General features: G+C 38.0%; 1 protein-coding gene across 1 annotated transcript in view; it reads left to right on the top strand.

The window, feature by feature from the left end:
* The window catches only part of RFX6 (regulatory factor X6), a gene marked incomplete at both ends in the record, with an annotated part of 51294 nt that overhangs the window by 21774 nt on the left and 2142 nt on the right, over positions 1 to 27378 (top strand). The window contains 12 exons of the mRNA XM_080938312.1: positions 8529 to 8636; positions 11392 to 11469; positions 11560 to 11673; positions 13332 to 13381; positions 15511 to 15670; positions 17282 to 17426; positions 19169 to 19278; positions 20739 to 20856; positions 22188 to 22310; positions 22924 to 23130; positions 24321 to 24833; positions 25662 to 25874. Coding sequence (XP_080794438.1) covers positions 8529 to 8636; positions 11392 to 11469; positions 11560 to 11673; positions 13332 to 13381; positions 15511 to 15670; positions 17282 to 17426; positions 19169 to 19278; positions 20739 to 20856; positions 22188 to 22310; positions 22924 to 23130; positions 24321 to 24833; positions 25662 to 25874 — 1939 coding nt within the window. The remainder of the gene's footprint in view (positions 1 to 8528; positions 8637 to 11391; positions 11470 to 11559; positions 11674 to 13331; positions 13382 to 15510; positions 15671 to 17281; positions 17427 to 19168; positions 19279 to 20738; positions 20857 to 22187; positions 22311 to 22923; positions 23131 to 24320; positions 24834 to 25661; positions 25875 to 27378) is intronic.

The following is a 27378-nucleotide window of genomic DNA, read 5'->3' as shown; positions in this document are numbered from 1 at the left end:
AGGAAGAAGAGTCCCAAGGGCAGGCACAAGAGTCAGAGACACTCTTCTCTAACTAGAACAGAGAGAAGCACAGATATAAACATGTTCATCTAGAAGACAACTGGCAGACACCTCGAGTCCACTTAGCAAAACAACAGTAGCTCCCGACCCTGCTGCCTATGGCCTTTCCAGCCATGACCTTCTGAGCAGGCTTACAATAAAAGTTAATTCCCTCCTGTGACGTATGCCTCAAGTTCAGTTGCGGGATGGTTGGTTGTCTCCATAACATACATGCCTCTGCTGCACCAGTGCAAACATCTTTCCTGTCCATTAGATAGCACAACACACGGGCTCCATGGCTGAGTCAGACTGTTAAGGATAACTGTCTATTTGCAGTCTTTACAGTACCTACTGGTACCCTAAAAGCTAGTCTGCAGGGAGAAAGCTTCCAGTTCAGTGTCAATTTGATTTCTCTAGCTACTGCAAGTAAAGTGTGTGGGACCTTTAACAATAGGGCCTTATCATTTAATAATTAATTACCAATCAACATTAGTGATACTCTGTATTGCTCTCAAGTATCAAGGCCCTCTCCCATGAACAGCTTATAAAGAGGCAGCCCACTCCAGAAACTGGGACATTAATTTAATAATATTATGGTTTTGGGGAAAAGCTTTATATACTCATGCAAAATACTTCTATTCAAACTCTTGTAAATATATTAGTTTTATTTAACTTAAAAAGTAATAGGTTTCCTTATATTTTTTAAATATATGCTTAGTTTTGGTTGAGCCTCTCCTCACCCCATCCTTGAACTTCTCTCTGTCCTCTCTCTTCTCATGGAAATCTTTCTACTCCCAATAGTCCTGCTACCACTTTCATATCCCAATGCTTACTCCCCCTTACCACTGCCCCCAAAGACTATTCACCTCCCAAAGAACTCTAATAGGCCCCTTTCTATTTTCTGGCTTTTATACATAAATACACATCTATAAAAATTATGAGCTATCATTGTCTTATAAGAGAGAACATGTGATATTTGTGTTTCTAAGCTTAGGTTACCTAAGTCAATATATTTTTAATACTTTTCATTTACCTTTTTTGCAATATTTTATTTCTATACAAGTGGATATAATTTTATGCTTTATGTATACACACACATAGCCTGCCCTCTTGTTAGCCATTCTAATTCATGTATATCTTCTATACTGGTTCCATTTTCTTGCTTCTATAACTAGAGTATCATGGATATGAACATTGTTTTGTCATAAGACATGGAATCCTTTTGGCATATGTTCAGGCATGGTATTTATTACTAAGCCTTAGGATAGATCCATGTTCAGAGAAACTTCCATATTAATTTCCACTGAGGATACCCAACTTTCACTCTCATTAACAGTGACTAAGGTTCGGCTCCCCTTTACCCTCATGAGCATATATTGTCTTTTGTTTTCTTGAGGCAAACAATTATGATCAGATGAAATGAAATCCCCAGAGTGCTATGTGGGTAGGGGTGCACATACGCAATTGTGTGTGAATACAGGCATGCTCATGCTATAGTGTGTTTATGGAAGTCATGTGTGTGTGAATACAGGCATGCTCATGCTATAGTGTGTTTATGGAAGTCATGTGTGTGTGGATACAGGCATGCTCATGCTATAGTGTGTTTATGGAAGTCATGTGTGTGTGGATACAGGCATGCTCATGCTATAGTGTGTTTATGGACATCATGTGTGTGTGGATACAGGCATGCTCATGCTATAGTGTGTTTATGGAAGTCATGTGTGTGTGGATACAGGCATGCTCATGCTATAGTGTGTTTATGGAAGTCATGTGTGTGTGAATTGGTTGTCAGTTCTCCCTTTCTCCTTTGGGACAGAGTCCCCATTTGGTACTTCATATAAATCTGCCAGGTGGAGAGAGAGATCCAGGGGATTTGCTTGTCTCCACTGTCTTCTTGCCTTAGGAAGGTCAGGTTTACAGTATATGCTGCCTCTCTGAGGCTATGTGAGTTAAGGCAGTTCAAATCTAGGCCCCACATCCACACAGCAAGCCCCTTTACCCACGTTTTTGCAGCTGTCATTTTTGCAGCTGTCAAACTCATGATTCTCTTCTCTTCAAAACTCTTTCAATTTCTTATTCTACATCCAGATTGGTTTTGTTTGGGTCTGTTGTTGTTGTTGTTGTTTTATTTTTGCTTAGTTTTCAAAGTTCCTTGTAGATATAGTTCATAACAATATTGATATGAACAGATGTATAGCCAGAAAAGATTTTACTCACTCTATGGACTGTCTCCTTACTCGCTGACTGCTTCCAGATTCCTATTTAAAACTTTTCTCATTGTCTCAAAGGTTTTTCTGGCTTTTTTCTTTTCTTGAGCAGTCTTAGAATTTCAGGCATTACATTAGTTTCTGTGATTTGTTTGTTCTTGTGATTTGTTCTGAGTGAAAGATAAGGATTCTGTTTCATTCTTCAATATGTAGACAACCAGTTTCCCCAGTACTATTTGTTAAAGATTCTGACCTTTCTCCAGTGAGTACTTTTGTCATCTTAAAAAAAATTAGGTGGTGATAATAGTGTGGGTTTCTCTCTCTCTCTCTCTCTCTCTCTCTCTCTCTCTCTCTCTCTCTCTCTCTCTCCCTCCCTCCCTCCCTCCCTCCCTCCCTCCCTCTCTCTCTTTCTTTCTTTCTTTCTTTTGATTCTTGGTTTGTGGTAAATTCTGTCTCATACATCTAGAAAAAGAAAGTCATCATCACTTAGACAATAACCTCTTATTTTCATATGTTGCAATGAGAAGAATTCCCCCATAGCCATTTTCTTTCTCCTTTGTATTTACTGTTCATGGCTGACTAAACAATGCCATATCAAGATTTGTTTCAACCCCTATCTCTTTGGGATATGCTTTTCAAATATTTTCAGATTGTTATCATGTCCCCTTTGTCATCATGTAGCCACATTGGGCCACTTAGATCTTTCCTCTTCCTCACAACTCTATTTACCTTATAATCACATTTGCCTCTTTTCTGTAAGATCCTTCATTTTGCTTAGAAATAAGGTTGATGGTTTAATTACAAATATTAAAGTCATTATCCAAGAAAGAAGAAAGCAAACCAAAACAAAGCAGAAAAACCAAAGAAACAAAGCAGACCTTGGCCAGTCTGTAGTACATGACCTAGCATCTCCAGTTACACACTCACAGCAGCAAGGACATGAAGAGACAGCCAGTCCTTCGTATTATATTTCCGGAAATTATAGCATCACTTCTGACCTTCTCCATCTTTACATTCACTTAATACTATGCCCAAAGAAATGTAGTTTGTATGTTTGTTCTTGGGATGCTTTGCTTCTCGGAGATTGATCTATATTGTAACCTTCCATCACATAAAATATTACCACTGAGAAAATTTTAAAATATTAAAAGAAAAGTATATAGCTTACTCCTTAATGTTTTCAGGCATACTAGACAATTTTGCTTGGAAATTCCTATTTATAATAAATATGCTGATACACAGAGATATGCAACCATGTCCCACCAAAATGATTAAAATAGAGAGACATCTTTTGTGTACCATTTTTCTTCTTTTCTTCCTATTATTAAAAGACTAGCAGTCTCTAGGCCACATTCCTACATTTCTGTATTTGTTTTATGGCTTAAGAATGCTTCTCCAGCCAAATCTGTGACTTAATTTTTATTAGTGTTACTCTCTACAGTAATGGGATCATTTGTTCAGTGAGTTTGTTTTTATTTACTATTCAAGTTTGTGATTTTCAAATACTAAATATAAAGTTCTAGTTCCTTCATTTTGTACTATTATAGGAAAACACCCAGATGAATGTATTTGTTAAATATTTAATGAGATATTTTTATATATGAGAAGCAATATTGATATGAACAGTCCACAGACATGTATGTATGGGAGCAGGATCCAGATCCTAGCACATACTCTCTTCCTTTTACTCAGTCCCCTTTTCTCTAAATTTTAGAGTAAAATTCCCTTCTCACCACCTTTTCTGTCAAGTCTTGGACTCTTTTCTTACCAGTTGGATCATACTTAACATCCTAATGATGTAAAACTCCAGTTGGAATTTAAACCATCTTAATCTCTGTACCAGATGAAATCAACTATTTTACACTTCCATCCCTATCCTTTTCAGTGGTGTCATAAAATTATACTATGTGTGTGTGTTTGTGTGTGTGTGTGTGTGTGTGTGCCCCCAAACACAAACTAATAGTTACCTTTTATTAAATTATTTAGAAAATGAATTGTGGAAGTAAAAAGTGAAAGTTATAATAATAATGTTTATATTAATAGCTTGTTTCTTCCTTTTTGTATTAGACACTTAACTCGAGTAAAAACAGGAAGTAGAGTTCATCTGACTTTTATAATTACCTTGTATTTATTCCCACTTTTTCTTAGCTCTTTATTTATTGATACAGCTTCAGGTACTCTATGACATTGTTTTATTACAGCCTGCAGTACTATCTGCAAGCTTGCAGAGTAACTTATCTATGGTATCCAGTTCATTCCACTTGTGTATGTATGTATGTATGTATGTATGTATGTACATATATATATATATATATATATGTATATATATATATATATATATATATATATATATATATATATATATATATATATATGGATGGATGTATTCATGTATGTATGTGATAGGAAAAAGAGATATCCGGTTGCGTGGAAATCTAATCTCCTCACTCGGGGCACCAATGTTGTTAAAAGATGATGTCCGGGGTTTCAGCACCAATGTTAAGAAAAGGATGAAGAGAGTGGGGAGATATGGCCCATGGAGATGCAGTGAGGCCTGGGGGCAAGGGAGATGCCTCTGTGGGGCCCATGTTGGGAATCCCTCCCCCCTTGAGGGACCAGCCACACGATGGTATAGATCAGAATAAAGTTTATTTAAGTCATGGGGAAGTTAAGAGGGTAGTAGGGGGGTAGAGAGAGAGAGAGAGAGAGAGAGAGAGAGAGAGAGAGAGAGAGAGAGAGGAATAGAGGAGTAGAAGCTGGGCATTAGCACGTGGAAAAAGAGGGGGAAAAGGGAAGGGAAAAGGAGGGGTAAGGGGGGAGAGCAAGAGAGAGAAAGAGCAAGGCTGCAAGATCTCAAGACAGATGAGAGAACAAGAGAGAGAGGAGGGGGCAAGCAGCCCCTTTTATAGTGTCAAGTCACTGGGGCAGAGCATACCTGGCTACTGTCAGATAACAGAGGGGTGGAGTTTACAGAATCCCAACAGTATGTACATATGTATGTATGTATACATGTATGTGTGTGTATGTATGCTTATACAAGCATAACATATATGTTTTATATAATTCTAGGTAAACATAAAATTATTTCTAAAGCTTTTCCAAACCTTCTTAGTATTATTTATCCCCTTCTCCCATTTCTTTCTTTTACTGCCCTCTCCATTTTAGAGACCCCCCCCCCCTGATTTTACATTTTCTCTTCCACAGCATTTGTGCTCAGCCAGCCCCATCTCTAGAGTTCCTTCTCCCACAGTCTCCAACTTGATCCTTCTTTACTTTCCTGGTTTCTGCTGTTACTCTAGGTTCATATCTAAAGATTCAAAGCTAGGAACTATGCACAAAAGAGGATATGTGACTATTTGTATCTCTGGGCCTGACTTAACTCATTATAGTATTTTCTTGTTCTACCCATTGACCTGCAAAGTTTATGATTTTCAGTTTTCTTGATAGCTGGATAGTATTTCATAGTGCATATGTGCTACATTTTTATTAGCTGTTGTGAATATAACAGTGAGCATGACTGAGCACGTATCTGTAGAGTAGGGAGCACGTCCTTTGGATATACACTAGTGAGAGACATAGCTAAATTATGTAGTTGATATCTTTTTAACTTTTTAAGAATTCCATGCACTGATTTCTACACTGACTCTACCAGTGTACAATCCCACCAACAGTGAACAAGGGTTCATTTTCTCCACTTGATTGCCAGCATTTGTTTTCAGTTGTTTCGTTCATCTTTACCATTCTGAACTGGGGTAAGAAATATTATAGCTGTTTTGGTTTTCCTTACCCTAATTGCTAAACAATACTAACCTTTTTTGAGAAATCACTGAGCTATTTTATTCCTTCTATTGAAAACTCTCTGTTTAAATCTGTAGTCTCCTTTTTAGTTGGGTTGTGATTTTTGACTGTTTTTTGAGCTCTTTATGTTTCTGAATATAAATCCTCAGTCAGATGTATAAGATCTTTTCCTGGTCCATGGGTTTCCTCACCACTTGGTGAATTGTTTCCTAGAACAATAGAAGCTTTTTTATTTTATTTTATTACATCCCATGTTGATCTTAACTCCTGGGTAAATAAAGCCCTATTCAGAAAGTCCTTTCCTATACCTATAGTATTTATTTATTTATTTATTTATTTATTTATTTATTTATTCAATTTAAATCCTGATCAAACCCCACCTATGTACTCTCCTTCCAGTCCCCTCTAGAGCCCTTCCCCCATTAACCCTTCTTCTCATAGAAGGAAAAACCCCTCTTGGGTACCTCAAGTACCCCCTGGAACACCAAAGTGCATCCTTCTCAAGTGAGGCCCAACCAGGCAGTCCAGGTAAGGGAAGGGAACTGAGTCAGAGACATCCTCAGCTCCTGTTACTAGGGCAAACACATGGAAACCAAGCTGCACATCTGTTACAGATGTTTAAGGGTCCTAGGTTCAGCCCCTGCATGCTCTTTGGTTGGTGGTTCAATCTCTGTGAGCTTTCATGGGCGCAGGTTAGTTGACTTTGTAGGTCTTCTTGGGGTGTCCTTGACTTCTTCCTCACTCCCGTTCTCACTCCCCCTCCACTTGTTTCCATGAAGGTGCTCCCTCTCCCAACCACCCTCTCCACCTCAGTGCCTTGGCATTCCCCTACACTGGGAAAACTCGCCTTCACTGGACCAAAGGCCTTTTCTCCCACTGATGCCAGACAACGCCATCCTCTGCTGCATATGCAGCTGGAGCCATGGGTTATATCCCAATCTGGTAGAAGTCTCAGTCTCAGCTAGGGTCACTTCCATAGACTTCCAGGAGCCTCCAGAACCTGTGACTTTTGTTTTCTGTTTTCTAGAAGTTTTGATGTTTCAGGCTTTACACTGAGGCTACACCTTGGCCTTTTCTTAAAAATTAAATTCTTTATTTTCATAAGTCAGCATTGTTTTTTCTTTTGGCTGCACCCATCCATTTTGGTTCACTGGCAGTGTTCATATACGGCAAACCCAAAACATAAAAAAATTTTTGAAACAGTTATTGAATGATGAAGTCTAATTAAATGGAATGGATTGAGATCTACTTGTAGTTATAACAGCATAAGGATTATTTGTGTAATAGTTCTTGACTAGTTTTAACTTTTTATCTAATACCTATCATGCTTGAAAATCTAGGTGAGGGCTAAAACGTGAAGCATTTAGGAATATTTTATGTTTGTGTTAACACAAAACTGATTTAAATGCCTACACAGAATCTCTCCTTATAAAACCAGTGGTCTTTAAAAATATTTGATGTGTAAGGACTCAAAAGTCTTCCCAGCTTTTTTTCTGCTTTACTGCGAAAGTCTTGAAGGAAATAGAGAGTCTGGAACTGATAAGTCAGGGAGAAAACTCCACCTATGTATGCCAGTACTCAATCTTCAGTCTAGTAAGCATATTCAATATGACTTAGATAAACAAAGAAATGAGAAAGCCAGTAGTGTAGGGAAGCTAGAAGGAAGGACAGAAGTCCATTCTTCCTATTGTTTGTTTATTTGTGATTTTATTTCTAACTCAACTTTTGATTGCAACCCTGTTCATTTAAATGTTTCTTTCATTTTTAGTTTTTATATTTTGAGACAGTGTCTCAGGTGGTCCAGGTTACCTCAGGCTTTCTGTGACAAAGAGGCTGTTCTTGAATTCCTAGGTTTTCTGTTTCTTCCTCCCAAGGATTCCTGCTCTTGACACATTTGTTAAAGTCTGTTTCTGGAGCCAGAGTAATCAGCTGTGTCTGTAGGACGTTTGTGGAGGCTTCAGGTTCATTGTGACAAAAACCTTCACTCCTCCTGCGCACGTTTCCTACAGGTGCTGGATCTGTGGCACTGTTCATCATTACAAATATGCATATGCATTCTTCTAATATTCTGAAAACTGCTTTCTTCTGAAACTACAAAGGAATGGCAAACACCCAAATTCAGTGTGGGGAACTCTGATGGAAAGAAGTACAGATGAATAGTTTGGAGACCAAATGACTCAGAGTCTAGTAAAATCCTAGCGGTAGTTAACCCACCTGAAACTGAACAAGTGTCACCATCTTGATTATTATATTACTAATAAATGCAGAGTTGGGATCCAGCAATCTTTGATTTTTGCAGTTTAAACAGTTTTGGCAATTTCAGAAGCAGATTTTCCAAAATATACCATTAATAAATATGAACTTAAGTTTACTCTAAAAGTTGTAAAGACAGACAAATATTCAAAACAAAACTCTCAATGTTCATTTCAGTTTTGTGACCAAATCGGGAATTTGACATTTCTTTTGTGGCTCTTTTAATTACAGGGTGGTTTTACTCGTAAATACTCACTCAGCTCAAAAACAGGAACACTTCTTCCAGAATTCCCCAGTGCGCAACATCTTGTGTACCAAGGATGCATTTCTAAGGACAAGGTATCAACTAGAGACACTTCTCTATCGATTTTCTGATATGTTGACTCCATATCTCCTTTTGTTTGGAATCTTATGGCACTTGCAGGAAGCAATCAGAAATATGCATTATCACACAGAATTGATTGATTTATAGGAGAGACAAATGTTTACTAACATTGATTAAACACTTTCCAATTAATTATTTACCATATCTACGATAGTGTGTAATCAGAAGGTGGTAAAATAAATCTCAAAGGCTAAAGATTATTTTTATTTAAAACTCAAAATAGAGGGTAAAGACAATACTAGAATGTAACTAGTGTTTCCTGATTTTTTAATGGTAAGCTTTATGGCTTTGGTTGGCTTTAATTCAATTTTTCTTTAAAAAAATAGTTACCAAGTGTTTCTCTAGGATATAACCTGTTCCTTGCACTGAGAGGGAACACCACTTAAATGTGTTACACAAGATGGCAAAAGGGAGATACATTTTCATTGGGTATTCCTCAATATTAATTTCCAATGCTTCTTTAATGAAGTCTCACACTGAATCTTGTATTTCTCCACTTCTAGAGTCATTTGTTGGAAAATTATTGCCATTTATTAGTGAATACAACTACTGACTCAGAGTTTAATAATCTTTATATTTTTCCTTCAGGTAAAGCTCATTATACTCACATTGGATGAACATGCTTTTGACACAATTTATATCTTAAGATGCGAACATAGGAGTGTTGTAAATCAAACTGAATTGTTTTAACAATTTTGTTGAAAGAGGAACTAAAAATAGAAAATTGAATTTAAGCTATCGATACAGAAGTAGAGACGCAGAGTAACTATAGGATATGTTTGGAAGGCAGATAGACCTCACTAGATAAGAATGGGCCAAATAGTAAAGATCATTTTCAGATTGCATATATCCATTTTCTTCTATTCTCTCCTCTAACCACAGTACTTAAGGTTAATTTACTGTTTGTTCATAGTTCAATGGTTCATTTCAGCTTCTCTTCTGACCCCCACAGAATTCTGACCTTTCACACTGGTAGGTCAGTTCTCACTCACGTCTAAGTTCATTTCCAGTGGCCTCTTCTGAGTCCAGGGACTGGCACTCATTTTCCTGAGGACAACTTAACCCTTTTACCTTCCCACAGTTGCCAGGATCCACAGGTAGCCAATCAGCTCTTAGAATGAGTTTGGGTCTAAAGCAAAGGGCTTGAAGCTTCGTTTTCACTAAGGTAGAGAGTGGAGCATGCTCAGGGTGAAGTTGATCCCAGTAAACATTGGTGCTGTGAGTTGGGGGAGGGCTGCTCTGTCAACACTATTCACACACAAGGTGGTGTACAACTACCCTCTGTGTTCACACTCAATGTGTGGACTGTCTGCAGCTGAGCTGAGCCTTGCCTCTCTTTGGCACTCTCTAAAATGATATCTTTACTTAGAAAAATCAAATAGAATAGAGTTTCTGAGGAATACAAGTACACTCTGATTAAAGTCTAATGTCATAAGGCATGTAAATATCAGATAAGCACAAGAAATTCTAATGATATGATCTAAAGTTTCTGATGAACTCAGTATAAGGTGTCACATTTGAAAAAGTACATCGGGTAACCTGGAAACTAGAATTTACACTTATGTTAGTAGATTTTGTGCTCAAAGGGTTAATTTTTATTACTTCATGTAAATTGAATAAAATAATTTATTGCACCATTACATACACACACACACACACACACACACACACACACACACACACACACACGTATATAACTTACTTTGATCATATTTATTTTCAAGTTCCCTGCACTCTTCCCCATTCCCTCATCCTACTGGTCTTCAAATTCTGAAACAGTATCAAAACACTTAAGTTTTTACAGAGTTATACCTTCCTTTTCATCTCTTTTGCTAGCCTTAGTCTCATTTTAAAAGTTTCGCTTGATGCTCGATTTAAAAATAATAGCTTTTCCTAAGTGTAGAGTAAATTTCTTTTGCTCTGATCAAAACGGCCTGCTGAAGATATCCTGTAGTCAGCATAACTCTTTGGAAAGAGAGTGATAGTTTGTATGCCATCATTATGTAGTGGCAAACTAGACCATAAAGACAGGTGCTGTCCCCAGAATAAGGGAGAAAATGCAGAATGTTAGGGCAGGCAATAACCACACCACAGTAGATGCTGCTGCCGTGATTCAAAGAGTGAATGTTTATCTTTGGTGTATAGTAATCACTTTTTACATGTTAATTCACTTACGACTTATAAACCACTTTCCCCACACTGCTCTCAGCAGCCAAAAATCGGTGTATTCTAGGCCTGCTATGTGGTTGGACACCTTTAATTCCAGCACTTGGGTGGAAGAAGCAAGCAGATCTCTGTGAGTCTGAGGCCAGCTTGGTCAAAAATTGAATTCCAGGTTGGCCAGGAATTCATAGCAAAACCTCGTCTCAAAAACAACAACAGTAAAAGCGATCCATGCTGATATCTTCTATTCATTTCCAAGTGAAACATATTTTTCTTATGCAGAAAATTAAGACGTTGTTTTAGCCTATAGTTCCCTTGCTACCAAACTTTACAATGCTCTTATTAAAATCATATGGTGTCAGATCACCAGTTTCCTTGTCCTTTTTCTTCACTGGGGAGCACGATTCCTGAGACAGCGATTTGAACTCTGCATCAGGTCCTCTGCATTGAACAGGATGCCTGTTCTCTAACAGGAGCTTTTAGACTGTGAGTTGAATAACAAACGCTGGAAGACTCTCTGGTCAAGCTTTTTCTTCCTTAACTTAGGTTGATACTCTCATAATGATGTACAAAACTCACTGCCAGTGTATACTTGACAATGCCATCAATGGGAACTTTGAAGAGGTGAGTTGACTGAATGCTTCTCTGGGACATTACGTAAACCTTCGCATCCTCTTCCTGAGAAGCTCAATGTGCTCTTTGCTCTACAACTAGATCCAGCATTTCTTACTACACTTTTGGCAAGGAATGCCAGACCATCTCCTTCCCCTGCTTGAGAATCCTGTTATCATTGACATTTTCTGTGTCTGTGACTCAATTCTTTATAAGGTAAGCCTTCTGGAGTGTCTTAAGCATAAAGAATTTATATTCTTAAATAAGACTCTTGATGCTTGTAATTTATTTATAATTATTTTTAAAAAAACTTTATAGTAAACAAATCCAGCTCAATTTCTGTTTACAGCTAAGAATAATCTAAAATAAGACAGGATAGCTGATATGTGAAAAAAAATCCTTAATTCTTGTTATCTCTGTAAGGTATATTCAGATTAACATAATATGACATTTAATTTCTCAGGGAATAGCAGAATTAGACAACCCCAGAATCAATGCCCTTAACATTTCTAGTTTAAATACAGTAATACTCAATTCTGTACTTAATAGGAGTCCATGGATTTCTTTAGAATGGTCACAAGAAGTGATCTTGGAAAAGAGGACCAGGATCAAATCAAACATTTAGTGGAAAGGGAGAGAGTATCTTCCTCATCTGAGCAGTAAGAAGGCCCAAAACAGAAGGGTAAATTGATATTATAGTCTGGGCAATTTAAAATAAATGTACTTGGCATTTACCTGCCAAATTGTCATAAGAAAAACTAAAAACTATCATTTGATACTGTCATCTGAGTTGGCAGGAAAGTTCAAACCTCTTGGGAAAGTTAGTTGTTTCTGCACTCTCAGCCTTGCAGAACACTAGAGGAAACACCAGCTACATTATTCAGAGGCAACTTTGCAAATGTCTGACAGCTTGGCTGAAGCATGAGAAATGAGGGACCACATTTTCATCCCCTGTTCAGTAGCCACAGAGAGAGCAAGAATGCAGAGCTATGAGCAGGGTATTGTTCTTGCCTTTGCTTCAAGCTTACACTGAATGACAAGGAAGAGCAAGGACTGTCTTGTTTTGGTTTTGCTTTATTCATTTATAGTTTATCAATAGAAAGGTCAGTATTTACAAAGAAAGGTTCAGTTTGCACTAAACGTGATTGTAATTTTTTACCACTTACAGAAGCAGTCCTTAGGAGATGAGAGATAGTTCTGAATGGACACAGGAAAAACTTGGGCTAAGGTACACAGCTGTCAGCATCACAGCAACAAAGTTGGGGCTACCACTGTCATCTTCTGAGAAACAGCTTTCATGTCCACCCCACACACAAACAATTTTTAAAAAAAAATTTTAGTCCAATGCAGCAATGTCCTGAATCAAAGTATTACTAGATAATTTAGTTCTCTTCCTCATAAATAGAGTCAGAGAGAAGCAGAGGGCACAGCAAATAAAACTGTAAACTGAGCATCTGTGAGTTCTTCATCCACTTACAGAGAACATCTGATGTCTAGTCCAGAAAACCATGTGAACAGCAAGGCCAATTAGCCTGGGCAACCCACACTAGGGGTGTTGATTTACTGTCTCATGTACTCCCAGACAATTCATACTCAGCTTGCAGAAGAAAAGCTAACAGTCAGAAAGGAATCATGTTACTTTCTAGGAAGGTAACAAGTAAAAGTCATCGACAAATAGTGTCTTTTGCATTAGGAAGAATCATTTCTGGTGCCGAGGACGCAGTTCATCAGACAGAGTGCTATCCTCGCATACTGGAAGCCCTGGTTCAGATCCCAGCTCTGTCTGGATGGTGAAGCAGGAACTTTGTTCTCTCAGAACTCCAATCACAGTCATTTCGACAGTTTTGTGTTAACCCTGTTTTGCCTTTGTTAAGGTCCTTACAGATGTCCTCATTCCTGCGACAATGCAAGAGATGCCTGAAAGGTATGTTCAGCTAATAAAGCAGGACAGTCCCTCATATGAATGCTGTTTCTACCTCACACACGGTTAATGCACTGGAACTCAGACTTTATCAAGAATACATGTTTTATAGCTTTCTGTCACTCGAAAGTGGTCTCTATATTTGAGCATCGGTGAATAAAATGGGTAAAATAAAAACCTGAAGGTCCCTTTAGTATAAGGCCTGGAGAATAAAATAAGTTGATATTCAAGCATGATCGACCTCCAGTGGCTTCTCCAGGGTGAAAACATACAGCTTTAGACAGAAATGAGCAAAATTTCCTCTTGCAAACAGTCTTATAATGTAAGTTCTTTTCAAACAGGGAACAAGCCAACTTATGCCTTGACATAGTGCTCCAATGCATATTGATTGATAAAAGTATCTATTTTTGACACAATTTCATGGCATTATTTTCTGTATAATAATTGGCCCTGATCTGGTCAGCAGTTTATTTTTTTTTAAACGACTTTATTTTACAAAACAAAGATAAATGTACAGATTTTAAACATTTTTTGCTTAAAATTATACATTTTTGTCAGTACTGTTTTTTCAGATATTAAAATAATTTTTACATAAAACTATGTGAATATATTTTTTTAGTCAGTACTTGATTTTTTCAAGGGCTTGACAGTATGCATTGAAAACCTAATAGTTACCATGAGCGCAAAGTACATGCAAAACAAAACGGAACATGGAAATAGTCAAAGTCTTCTTGTTTTGTAAATATGTTTTTTTTTGTTTTCTTTATTTCTTGGACTTCATACAGTCTGTGAGTTGTTTCTGGGGGAGTGCAAACCTCTGGGGTTAGCATTCCACTATCAGTGACTGCATATTATGTCTGTTCTTTTTTGACTGGGTTATCTCACTCAGGATGATATTCTCTAGATGCAGCCATTTTCTTAAGAATTTGGTTAAGTCATTGTTTCTGGTGGCTGAGCAGTATTCCATTGTGTAAATGTAGCAGTTTTTTAAAAATTATCCCTGGTGCACAGTACACACCCACTCTGTACTCACAATCACTTATAAACAATGATTCAGTGCCACAGTCAAATAGCTTTTCTAATTTAGTGGCCAGCGGCTGGTCATGTGACTACTTAAAACACTAGTAATAGCTGAGATGAATTAAATCATAGTTTTTTTTCCAAAACACATGTGATTATGCACCATTAAAAAGCTGAAAGCATCATATGAACATTATAGAGCTTCCTCCAAGGACATTCCCACGTCAGTAAGTTCGGCTCTGCGTTTTCCCTTTAAAATTCAGCCAACCTTCCTAGGGTCCAAAGGATACTATACTTTATCTAATCAACTCCTTTTCACTGACTGATAAAGAATTGCTGAAATATCTTTCAAAGGTAGATATTATAATCCCAAAAACTACCAAGTGGGGAAGCTGGAAGTAGAGAGAAACTCGGTTAATGTTCCAAAGCCAGCTAAACCCCAGAGTTTGACCTGGGGCTTTGCTTATTCTTTTTCCAAGGCTTATCACCACTTCCCACATACAGCCCACAGGAGCCACACTCTGACTGCTGCTGTGAAACACGAAGATTTAGAGCTTTCAACATTTATACTTTTTTATACACACTCTGCCACAGTCTGCAATCTTCTACGTTGACTCTAAGTCATATGTTTTTGGTCGCCTGTCAAAATTTAGATGATACTGTTATGTTAATAAAACTGATACTAAATTATTATATTTTATTGCCAGCGTGCTATCATCCAAGGAGTTAAAATATGGAACACAAAGCTGACATTCTTTCCAAGAAATGTATTTTACAAAAATAATTATGAATCATAATACATTATTAGTTGGATGTTACTACCTTTGTGCTAGGCTCAAATCAGGGTATTTTTTATGAGTTATTTGTTATAATTCTCAAAGTAATCACATGACCAGATACTATTTTTAGTCCCAATTCATAGATAAGGAAGCAGGAGTTTTAGAAACTTCAGCATTTTGTTTCAGATCATATATAACAGTCCCAGGTTGATTCTGTTTTGGCTTCAAACTTATGCTTTTGGAAGCATAGAGAAACAGGAGCCCTCTATTGAAATGTTCATTTTCAGTACATTTTTGAGCAATGTAGCACCTAACCCAACACTTTCCTTGCAGCTTACTAGCAGATATAAGAAATTTTGCTAAAAATTGGGAACAATGGGTTGTTTCATCCTTGGAAAACTTGCCAGAAGCCCTCATTGACAAGAAAATCCCCATTTTGCGAAGATTTGTATCTTCTCTGAAGCGACAGACATCCTTCTTGCATCTCGCTCAGGTATGGGGTCAGCTGATGATAAGTCATGCAAATCCAAAGGACTCTTCTGATTAAGGATTTTTCACAGTTTGAAACAGAGTAAGCAACATCTAGATGTAATATGTAACCCAGAGCAAATGCTAGACCTGAGAGGACACATAGAATTCTATCAGTGTTTCTGCATCGTAGCTAACTACGTGGTACAAACATTAACTTTCTGGTTTGGGGAATGGAACATGGTGTGGATCATACGATGTTTAGGATGACGAGCTGAATGGAGAGTGCTCTGAAATTGAACATTAGTTTTGCAAAGTTTCTGTGATTCAAGTTTATTTAAAAAATTTTTTTTAAATTAGTGTTATTGTAATCTGAAAATGAATATGCCAATTGGTAAAAGTTAGTTGTGAGTAGGAAGGCTGTGTGATTCCTTTCTAGATTCATCTTTTACATTGGGTATGAGTGTTCTCACCTCCGGGGGGCAGGTGCCTGCAGAGGGGTCACAGGTGGTGGTAAACTGACTGACAGTGGGTACTGGGGACCAGACTCAGACCCTCTGGAAGAACAGCATGTGCTCCTACCCTCCAAGCCTGTCTGTGTGATGTTTAAAGCTCTCAAGCCTCCGTGCCGTCTGCACTTTAAGATGCTACTGACTGTCACTGTCAGACAGAGCAGCAAACTAATTCATAGATAGGAATACCCCGTACAGTTATTGCTGGGCTTTTGTGTTAGCTTTAGTGTCCTGAACAGAAAAAAAACAACAACAAAAACCTAGTCACAGGTCCAGATAAGAAATATAACATTTTAAATGTTTTTTCTTATTCTTCCCTCTTTTCTTCCTTCTTTTCTTCCTTCCTTCCTTCCTTCCTTCCTTCCTTCCTTCCTTCCTTTCTTCCTTTCTTCCTTTCTTTCTTCATTTTCTTTCTATTTGTATGGTCTAGTTTTCTGAAAGAGAATTTTTGTTTTGTGTGTGTGTATGGTCCTGGTTGTCCTGGAACTTGCTTCATAGACTAGGCTGGCCTTGATCTGCCTCCTGAGTGCTGAGATTACTGGCACAGGCTACCAACACCCAGCTTTAAACTGTCATTTTAAAATTAACACTTTAATATTCCTTGCTTTATGATGATAGGTCAAAATGATTATTTTTATTTCCTAAATCTTAAAAAAGAAATTTCAAATCTGTCTCACAATCATGTGTTTCTGTTATCTTAAAAGGAGCAAGAAGTTTGACGAAGGAGGTTATTAGTCAAGAAAGTATTTGCCATCAGATTTGAGGACCAGAACCCACACAGAACTCAGGCATGGCAACAGGTCATGGAAGCTGGTGTGGAGGAGACTGAGGGACATGGATCCCAGAGGCTTTCTGGCCAGCAAGGCTGGTTGAATTAGTGAGATCCAGGTTCAGTGAGACACTGTGTCTTAAAAAATAGTGTGAGGACAGTCTGAGGAAGACACCCAATACAGACCACAGACATATGCATACACATAAATACAAACGTGTATTTATGCACAGACACACTCAAGAGGAGTTTTTTATGGTTGTCTTTCTTCAAGCAACTATTTTTATCAAAGCTAAATTTTTTTCTAAGTAGACTATAATTGATATAGTTTAGTGTCTTTTTTGTCTATGTACAGATTGCCAGACCAGCTCTCTTTGACCAGCATGTGGTGAATGCCATGGTATCTGATATCGAAAAGGTTGACTTAAATAGTATCGGATCTCAGGCTCTTCTTACCATATCCAACACAACAGACACGGAATCTGACATCTACAGTGAATGTGAGTCTGCTTTTATCTAACAATAGGATTTCCCAACTTTGACACTGACCTCTTGGTGGGTAACATAAGTGGGAGGTTATGGCATGCATTGTAGGATATTTAAGGGCATCATTTGCCTTTGTGTACTAGGTGTTATGAGAACCATTCAGTTCAGTTGTAACAACCAAAAGTGACTCTAGGTCAGAGGTTCTCAACCTGCAGGTTGTGACCCCTTTTGGGAGTAAGGGAGATCAATGACCTTTGATGGGGTTGCATATCAGATATCCTGCATATCAGATATTTACACTAAAATTCATATCAATAACAAGTTGCAGCTATGAAGTAGTAATGAGAATAATTTTATAGTTGGGGGGTCATAGCAACATAAAGAACTGAATTAAAGGGCCACAGTATTAGAAAGGTTGAGAATCACTGCTCTAGGTGATACTGAATGTCTCTGACAGCAAAATCACAGCCATTAAAGAAACTCTTACTGAAACATTTTTTAATTAAAAGAAATGCTCTCTTTTAAAAGATATACATACTGTGGGAAATATTGAAGAAAAGAAAAACAACTATTTCACTGCCTAGAAATAGCCAGAATAACCCAGATGCAATGCTTTGGATTTTCTGAATTTTTGTCCACTGTTATATGTCATATGAACACATTTGTATGTGTTCCATGCTCCTGTCATTGTACAGCGTGTGAAGCATATGAAGATTGTTTGCCAATACAATGCTATAAAAAGCAGAGATTTGATCCAGGATTAGGCTATTTGGCAGTTAACATAGCCCATGTGTCTGACTACACAGCTGTGCTCAATACCAGGGGATACCAGTAGATTCTTCTCCCGCCTCTTTCTGTCTGCCAGACAGAACTGCCCTCTCTATAAGATATGGCTCAAGCAACAGATTGTTCTTGGAGTCTAGGATCAAGCCTTATTTGTGTTGGGAGCAATGCTATGCTACCTCTTGTGGTATAGAGGACCTCAAACTCGAGAATCCTAATCTGTCCCCTTAAATTGTATTAAGGTTGTTACCTATGTAAATGGCTCAGCTTCTCAGTGATGGATTTAGTTTGTAGAAGATGAAGAGTCTTTCAGAAAGCAGAAAGTCAACAAGCCTCATTTCGGCCATTCATCAGACTTTGACTCATCTAATGAGTTACTTTCATCAAATAAAATTATTGAATTAAAAAGAAATATTAATTATATTAATTATTCCCATCAAGAAAATGTATAAATGTACATATTTAAAATATAAATATGTATTTTAGTATATCCCAAGACAGACACACTGATGATTGCAACACTTTTGCTACCACTATCAGGATAAAACACTAACTAATTTCACACATTTATCCATCTCCATTTCCCCTTTATATCATAAAATCACTGATGTTTTATAGTTCAGGTTGTATCTTGGGTTCAAAGTGGTTGGAATATATTTTACTTTTTAATTAGCAACTGCTAATTGTTCATAATAACAAGTTTTACCATGAGATCTTCACATACATGTATAATATATGTTGTTAGTATTTACCTTTAATTGCTGCTCTTCTCCCTCCCATTCCCACTGATACTCTTCTTCTTCCCAAATATTGTTTTTTCTCTCCCTACTTCGTCTTCCTCCCCTCCTCATCCCCTTCGACTCCCCCTTCCCTTTCCTTCTTCCTCCTCCCTCTCCTCCTCCTCCCACTTCTTTCCCTGCTCCTCCTGTTCCTCCTCCTCCCTGTCATCCTCCTTTTGTTTTTGACATGGTAGATGACTCTATCACTGTGTTCCAAGAGCTCAAGGATCTCCTTAAGAAGAACGCTACAGTGGAAGCATTTATTGAATGGCTGGATACTGTGGTAGAACAGAGAGTTATTAAGGTATTTTTTTATGAATAATTCAGAAAATACTTTTATGAGAAAAATGCTAGCCTCGCTTTAATGTTTTGATGGGTATAAAAAAAAAAAGGTCTAGACAGTGTATTTTTAAGCCATGCTTTGTGTATTTGTGAAAAGAAGAAAATGGGGCCCACATAGATGGCCATCAACAGATGAATAGGTAGTGAAAATGTGGTACATTTGCAGAGTGGAATTTTTTCCATCTGTAAAGGAAAATGAAATTTGTTGTAAAATGGGTGGGTCTGGAAAGCATATTTTTAAGTGAGACAATCCAAGCTCAAAAAAAGCAAGTCCTCGTATATATGAGCCCGGGCCTGCAAATGCATATGCATGACAGTATAATTGTCCATAAAGCCAAGGAAGGAGGCCAAGAAATGGGTGAAACTGGATGATGAAAAAAGATGGGGTGGGAGAAGGACAAGTGAGAAAAAGAGGTAAGATACTTGGGTGGATTATAGGGAACTCGAATGTTGCAATAAGAGAGGAGATGAGGGAAAGGAACATCTATTAAAATACACTCTGTTTATCAATGCCATAATAATATTTAATAGCATATATGTTAATTTAAAATTTTAAAATGCTTTTTAAACATCTTGAAACCATAAAAAGTTGAATGACCCAAATATCAAAATTGGGAATATGACTGGTTTGAAAGCACTAGACACGGGGTTGGTTCTGTTTCTCTCTTAGTCTAAGACTACAAGATGCTATTTTTTTTAATTCAGTGTTTAAAGTTACACCTGTACAAGAGCATTTAGGTTAAAAATAAACTTAGAAACTGAAAAGATTGCGGTCTTTCCAAAAGAGCAAATTTTCTTAAGACTGTCTGGAACTGTGTGTGATCTTGGGCATTTGAGATTCTGATTCTGAAAGATGACAATTTTCCATTTTCTATTTGGTTCCTTCAGCTCTTTCACTTAGCCTTCGTGTCATCCATCATGAAGAGAGGCACTGAGAACAAATATGTCCCTCCCTCGCTGGCTCAAGCCACTCCATATCAGGAAAACTGGTTATAGTCTGGGGACTTTTTGTTCTGGAAGGAAAACACTCTTGCTCAGGACCAGGGCAGCCAGTTAATCATTTACAGACAAGCACAACCCTCGCTTCATACATTACCTTCTGTTTCTCTTAAACCTTTATTTAAAAAAAAAAAGAAGAAGATAAAGATAGCCTGTAAATTATTTCAACTTAAAGTCGAATTTCAATAGGAAGCTAAGGTCTAGAGAATAAAGGTGCAGTACCTTTAAAATGACAAAGCAGGACATACACAACCACAGGCTGAATTCAACCAAAATCCCTGGATAAATCACTTGATTTGATGACTTAAGGGTGAAGCCACACTATCTACCTGCTTGTCAGTTTCTCTACCTTGTCACCTGAACAGGGCACGTGTGCAATGTGAGGACAGATTTCACAGCTTCAGTCTGTTCTTTTGTTTTTAGATGAGCAAACAAAACGGAAGATCTCTGAAGAAGAGGGCTCAAGACTTTCTGCTCAAATGGAGCTTTTTTGGTGCCCGCGTAATGCATAATCTTACCTTGAACAATGCATCAAGTTTTGGTATCCAGTGTGCTTTACAATGACTGATTTCTGAATAATTTTGTTGATTCCCTAGTCATCCATATCGAACAGCTTATTACCTATTTGTTCCTTCTCAAAATGTATCTGAGTACCAACCACATTGAGAGCGGTAGTCCTGAGCTACCGTTGGGTATCAGACTTTCTGTAGCATCAACAGCACTGCTTCTGTGGTTGAGGCAATACCTAAAATCGGTCTGAGGAATGTTCTTTACATAAAGCACAGATATTTGAGAGATGATGCATATAAAAACAGTTGACATAAGTCACGAGAAGTGCTTGCCTAGATTCTCTGTATAACACAAACAAATAAAAATAATAGTTAAGGAATTCTTTTTTAGGAGCTATTCTAAGTGTAATGTGGCCATAATCTACATCTTTCCCAGATACATATAGCTACACGTAAGGAACCCATCTGTAACTTGGAAGGCATAGACACCTATGTCTCTCGGCTGTCTTGTCTGATCTCTAAACCCACAATGTTGATTGGGCTAATCTCACACTTTCAAAAATGGCATATCTACTTTGCTTTGAACATTCTGAACTTGCTAATTCTGGATTACAATACTAACCTAATAGGCATCGAATTGCATTTTAAGAATTTTTCATACTAAGCAGGTTAGGATCAACTAAGTTTTATTTAGGGTTCAGTGGAATTAAAGTCTGATAATAGGTTGAAAGGTCAACAAGAAATGAATTATTAAATTTAGCTTTAAAATTTTATAATTTAATTTAATAATTAGTCCAGCTTTTCTTATGTTTTAAGTTTCTTCAAATGCAGAGCACCAAAGCCCAACTTTAGCATGAAGAAAGACTTTTGTTAGGAAATCCACTGAGTGGTTCAAAGAAGGTTAGACTTTCCAGTCCACCTTTCACCCGTTTGCTTTTTTTTTTTTCTTAAATCAAATATTGTTCAGGCTAGAGAGACACCTTATTTGATAACACTTCCAGACAATGTTGGCCATCGTCTAATTATTTAGTACAAAGTAAACAGGAATCAAGCAGAAGAGTGCTCACTCTCCCCTCTCAGAGCATAAAGCCTGCCTCACTTTCATCCAAACTTTCTTTGATGTAATTAGTGGCCAAAGGGCCGGCAGGACAGTGCACACAGGCGTCTGGGCAGGAGGTACACAGAGAGGTCAGAGCCACGGGAAGCATGTTGGTCTTAGCAGGTCACTGAAAGTCCAACACGTGCTTGTTTGTTTCAGATGTCCCTTGTAAAAGTGCAGTGAGATGGTCACCGAGATAACGTTCCTCCCTTTTCCTTTTCTGTCCCCTTCTTTTCTCCCGGACATGCCCCTTCTATAAACTAGGCTCTTTCCACTTGATCCGGATGCTGCTGGATGAATACATTCTCCTGGCCATGGAGACTCAGTTTAATAATGACAAAGAGCAGGAGCTGCAGAATTTATTGGACAAGTATATGAAAAACTCGGGTAAGTTAGATGGTCCTTATACTTTTTGTATCTCTTTGTTTGGGTTTAGGTTTAAGGATCTGCAGGTACACAAGTGAGCTCACAGAAGTCTCAGTTTTTCTCTACTCTCAGGACCACTGGTAGCATATCTGAATATCGATGGGGAGTCCACTTTCCCCTCCATTTACACACAGCAGTGAAAACTTCCTTGTTGGACACTGGAAATTTATGCAGCTTACGTTCTTAATTTCTGAGACATTCAATGAAGTTAAAGAGAACTCTGCCATATTTGCCCACAAATCATTCTAATTCAAAACAACACATGTAAAAATACCATATAGAAATACAAGAGTTTAGTGAAAAAGAGGTTTCCCATTTCTGGTTAGAAACCTGCATTCTGAAGACTGTTTAGCCAAGAGCGAATTGTTCAGTGGCCTTCACAAATACTCAGCTAATGAACCCAGCACCATCATTAACCACCAAAGCCTCCAGCCTGCTTCCTATGGAAAATACTATGCAGGAGTTCCCAGATCCATTCCTCAACCTGGAGCCATGTTCAGAGTCTTTTACTGGGGCTTGTCAATAAGGAGTGTGACGTAATCTCACCGGTGTCCCTTTAAAATAACCTTTCCAGACGCGAGTAAAGCAGCCTTCACAGCTTCCCCGAGCTCGTGCTTCCTGGCCAACAGAAATAAGGGCAGCTCACTTTCCAGTGATACCGTGAAGAACGAAAGCCCGGTGGAGACAACCTATGTCCCTCTGACTTCCAACCAGCCTGGGGCCGTGCCCCCTGCTCTGCACCCATTCCCAGATGAGAACACTGAGACCGTACCACTCCCAGGTATGTGGGGAAGCAATACAGAACACCTTAACAGACTTTCCAGTACATCGCAGAAGACCCATTTCTTCATTTCTTTCAACACTGCTAACTCCCAGGAATGCCACGGAGAAAAGCATTTTAGATGACTATAAGTATTTTAAATTTATGGGTTTATATTTGTGAGTTTTGTCCTTGGCATTCATATTTATTCGAATGGTTATCACGCAAACGGATGGTCACTCAGATCAAGTATAACTAGGTCTCTTTATTTAATAGAAGAAAATGTATCTTAGATATGCATAACATCCCTAAGATACTTTGAAGATAAAATGTAAACAGCTTTTCCTGCATGGTGGCACAGATCTGTAAGCCCAGCACTCAGGAGACTGAGGTAAGGTCATGAGTTCTTACAGAGCACTGGGGCACTCACATGGGGGCTCATAATCTTCCTCAAGCATCAGACATGCATGTAGTAGACAGATGTACAGGCAGACAAAACACTCAAACAAACAAAATAACAAAAAAGAAATTTTAGAGAAAGGGTTGCGTATTTGATTTTGGCTTCAGTGAGGTTTCTCTTCCAGCCACTTTAGGACAATGATGCGATAATTTTATGCTCTGCAGCAAAATAAATTTTCAGTGATTTGAACAAAATGGGAGAGAATATTTTAAATTGGCTAATGGACTGTATCAAAAGTCTCATTTTATAGGTTGGTTTGTTGGGGGCACAGACTGGAACAATAGGCATTGTGATGGTAATGCAATTTTCTATTTCTGAAGAACAAGTCATTATCCATTCATTTGGGGCTTTGCTCTGGTACAGTGTAGGCATCATATTGCATTTCCCTTTCTACTTGTGAGTTATTCTTTATTAAAATACTTTAATACAATATATTTTGATGATGTTCTTCTCCTTCTTTATACCCCCTAACCCCTCCCAGCTCTTCCCCGTCTTCCGAAATCTCCCTAACCCCTGAGGAAAACTAAAACCATCCCGGATTTCCCCATTACCAACTCCAAATTACCGGTAACTGCTGTGAAAATATAGCTGTGTTGTGAATTTGTGCGCCTACATACTCTCCAGTTATTTATAGAAGGGAGGAATTACTTAGTTGGGACAAAAGGCACATTCATAAGTCATTTGGATACTTTTAAAGACATGACCCCATGTATTACTATACTCCTCACAAAATGGTCTCATTCTTTTCCAGGTCATATAGAGCTTTCAGAAAGTACTGGCCATCTGATGGCACCACGCATTTCTCCAGCCATAGCAAGCAGAGGAAGTGTCATTAATCAAGGGCCAATGGCGGGCAGACCCTCAAGTGTGGGCACAGTACTCTCAGCTCCAACACACTGCTCAACATATGCAGAACCCATTTATCCTACGCTCCCTCCAGCCACCCATGACTTCTATGGGACCAACTCTAACTATCAGTCTGTGTTTAGGGCACAGCCTCACCCTGCATCAGGTCTCTATGCTCACCGTGCAGAGCATGGGAGATGCTTGGCATGGACTGAACAGCAACTCTCTAGAGACTTCTTTGGTGGCAGTTGTGCTGGGTCTCCATATAATTCCAGGCCACCTTCCAGTTATGGACCATCCCCCCCGACACAAGAGTCACACAGCATGCAGTTTTTGAATACAGGAAGCTTCAATTTCCTTAGTAATGCAGGAGCTGGCAACTGCCAAGGAGCAACATTGCCTTCTAATTCTCCTAATGGTATGTAACTTTTAAAGATTTTTTTTTTTTTTTTTTTTTTTTTTTTTGCCTTTGAGAAGGCAGCAAAGCAAAATCTGACATTGAGCTTTACCTCTGCTGAGCATCATAATATCCAGTAAAAAAATAAAATAAAAAAAGAAAAGTCATAGAATCTTAGCTGCTTGTAGAGTATATCCTCCACACCCAAACATATCCCTTAATTCTTAGGGCTTTGTTAATGTTTTTCAATACATGATTTTTAAAAAGTCAAACCTTATGCTAGATACATTTAAAAAAGAATATTCGGTCCACTGAAAAATTTTTCAGTTGAGATTATGTCTTCCAGAGAATTAACGGTATATTCTAAAGATTGGCTCTGCATCCCACATTATCTATTTATGTAAATAAAAGAAAACAAAAACTTGAAGTTAAGGAAATTGAAAGACTGCTGGATTTATTAAACTTTTAAAACGACTGTCTCCTAAGTGTAGGCCTGTGTTTTTCTTCAAACATGACTCTGCAAGTAGAAATTTTGTTTAAGAAGTATTATGATTTAAAGGGCTAGCGGTACTTGCATCTTTCTTCATAAATATGCTTTATAAATTTAGATACAGAAAATATAAAAAATGTATAGTCAGTTTAAAAATAAATAATATGCCAGTTACCTTTTATCTAAAAGCTATCATAGTAAGCCATACTATATACTAAAGCATAAGCTCCAGCCTCAAGCTAATAGAAACCATACTGACTGATATTTTTAGGACTATACCCAGCTACGTTGTTTCTTTTGCCTTTCCTGGGGTGATTCAGTAGCAAGCAAATAGAATATTTTAACCTGTTCCTTTCTAGGATTCTATGGAAACAATATAAACTACTCAGAGGCACATAGGCTCGGGTCGATGGTGAACCAACACGTTTCAGTCATCAGCAGTGTTCGCTCCCTGCCTCCCTACAGTGATATCCACGATCCACTTAACATTTTAGATGACAGTAGCCGGAAGCAAAGCAACTCGTTTTATGTGGACACATCCTCTCCTGTCACATGCCGGACTCCTGTAGTAGGTAAATTGTTTTCATAGTCATTGAAAGCATTTTAAAAGGTGATGAACTTTAGTTATGCAGAACAATCTGGCAGGGGCAGGGGGAATGTTCAGTGAACTAGGCATGTGTGGCCCTAAGGTAATTTTATCATTATTTTTGTTATGTTTTTGTGTTTGAGTAAATAATACATTTATATTTCTCATTCCTTGAAATGATTGATACATACATTCTTTAAGATCTGTTATTTCTTTCAGAAATAACTTATATTCACTAAGGATAAATATTTTACTATAGCATGTCAAGGCATTCGGAATGACAGTGAACTGTCTGAGAAGAAAAATGATACATTTTCCTCATTTTCATATGACCACCGTTGGACTCACTAGGAAGTATCAAGAATGATCTTTGGACCCCATAATCACCATTAGCACCCCATACCACTCTGAGTGTTTACAGTAGTAAACAAAAATCCTATAGTGGTGGCAGCTAGTATTTTCTCAATCTTTTGTAAAATGAGATTGAATACCCTTGTGGAAACTGTTGCTGTTTTTATTGTTTTACATACAACATATAATTCAAGTCAACATGAGCAAATCAGTTTGTCTGCCATGAAGTCTTCTAGCTGCTTCTTCCAATCTTAGCCTCATCTATGCAGGGACTAGATACACTGCCTAGTTGGCCGCATAGAAGGAACATAGCAAATCAATGACTGATGGACTAGTCCAAATAAATCTAGGGGCTTCAGGTATGGCTCTGGCAGCAAAACACTTACTTGCCTGTCATGTGTGAAGCCCAGGGTTTGACTTCTAGCACCAAGATGATAACCTTAAATCTATACATACATTTAGTCTACTTTAATTAATAAGTTATTTTTGATAATATAGGTATTGAACCTGAAGCTATGTGTACATTTAGTTTGCAAAAATAATAATGGAGTATAACCAAGAAATTATGTAGCCATCACATATCAAAAAAGGGTGTTGATGTTTACAAAAACACCTGAAATCTTTAATAGAATTCACTTTTATACTAGTGTAAGTGAAGGGTACATAACCCTAATAGAAGCACTGAGAAAATGAAATAAATTCCATCTCTCATCACTCAGTGTACTTATCCAATAATTCAATAGGAAGTACTTCTTCCCTTCCTGTGGCCATCACAAATGCACCCTAAACAGTCTAGTAGCTCATCTCCTGCTATCTGCTAATAGTCATTGCTTCTAGGTTACTCTAATGAAGCAGAAAATTCCACTTCAGGAAGTGTCCTCACAGTTAGACTAAAATGTACTGTGTTGCTATTGTTACTATTAGTTCTGTTTGCTTGTAGAGATAATGGAAGCTTTGATGGAACATGGCTTGGAAGTATGGTGGCTTGTAAGCTTTACCTGTTAGAGCTGGCTAATGAGCAGACTGCAAACTGTGCATCAGAGTGAAAGAGGAGAGAGAACAAGGGAATAAGCACAGTGGGGCCTGGATTCATTCTGTGCTCATTAGTTAGGAAGCCTGATTCTTGGAAACAGAGAGCA

This window comes from Micromys minutus, assembly GCF_963924665.1.
Source record: "Micromys minutus genome assembly, chromosome: 25".
Lineage (NCBI taxonomy): Eukaryota > Metazoa > Chordata > Mammalia > Rodentia > Muridae > Micromys > Micromys minutus.
Note: the sequence above shows the minus strand (reverse complement) of the source record. Positions and strands in the feature narration are given on the sequence as shown.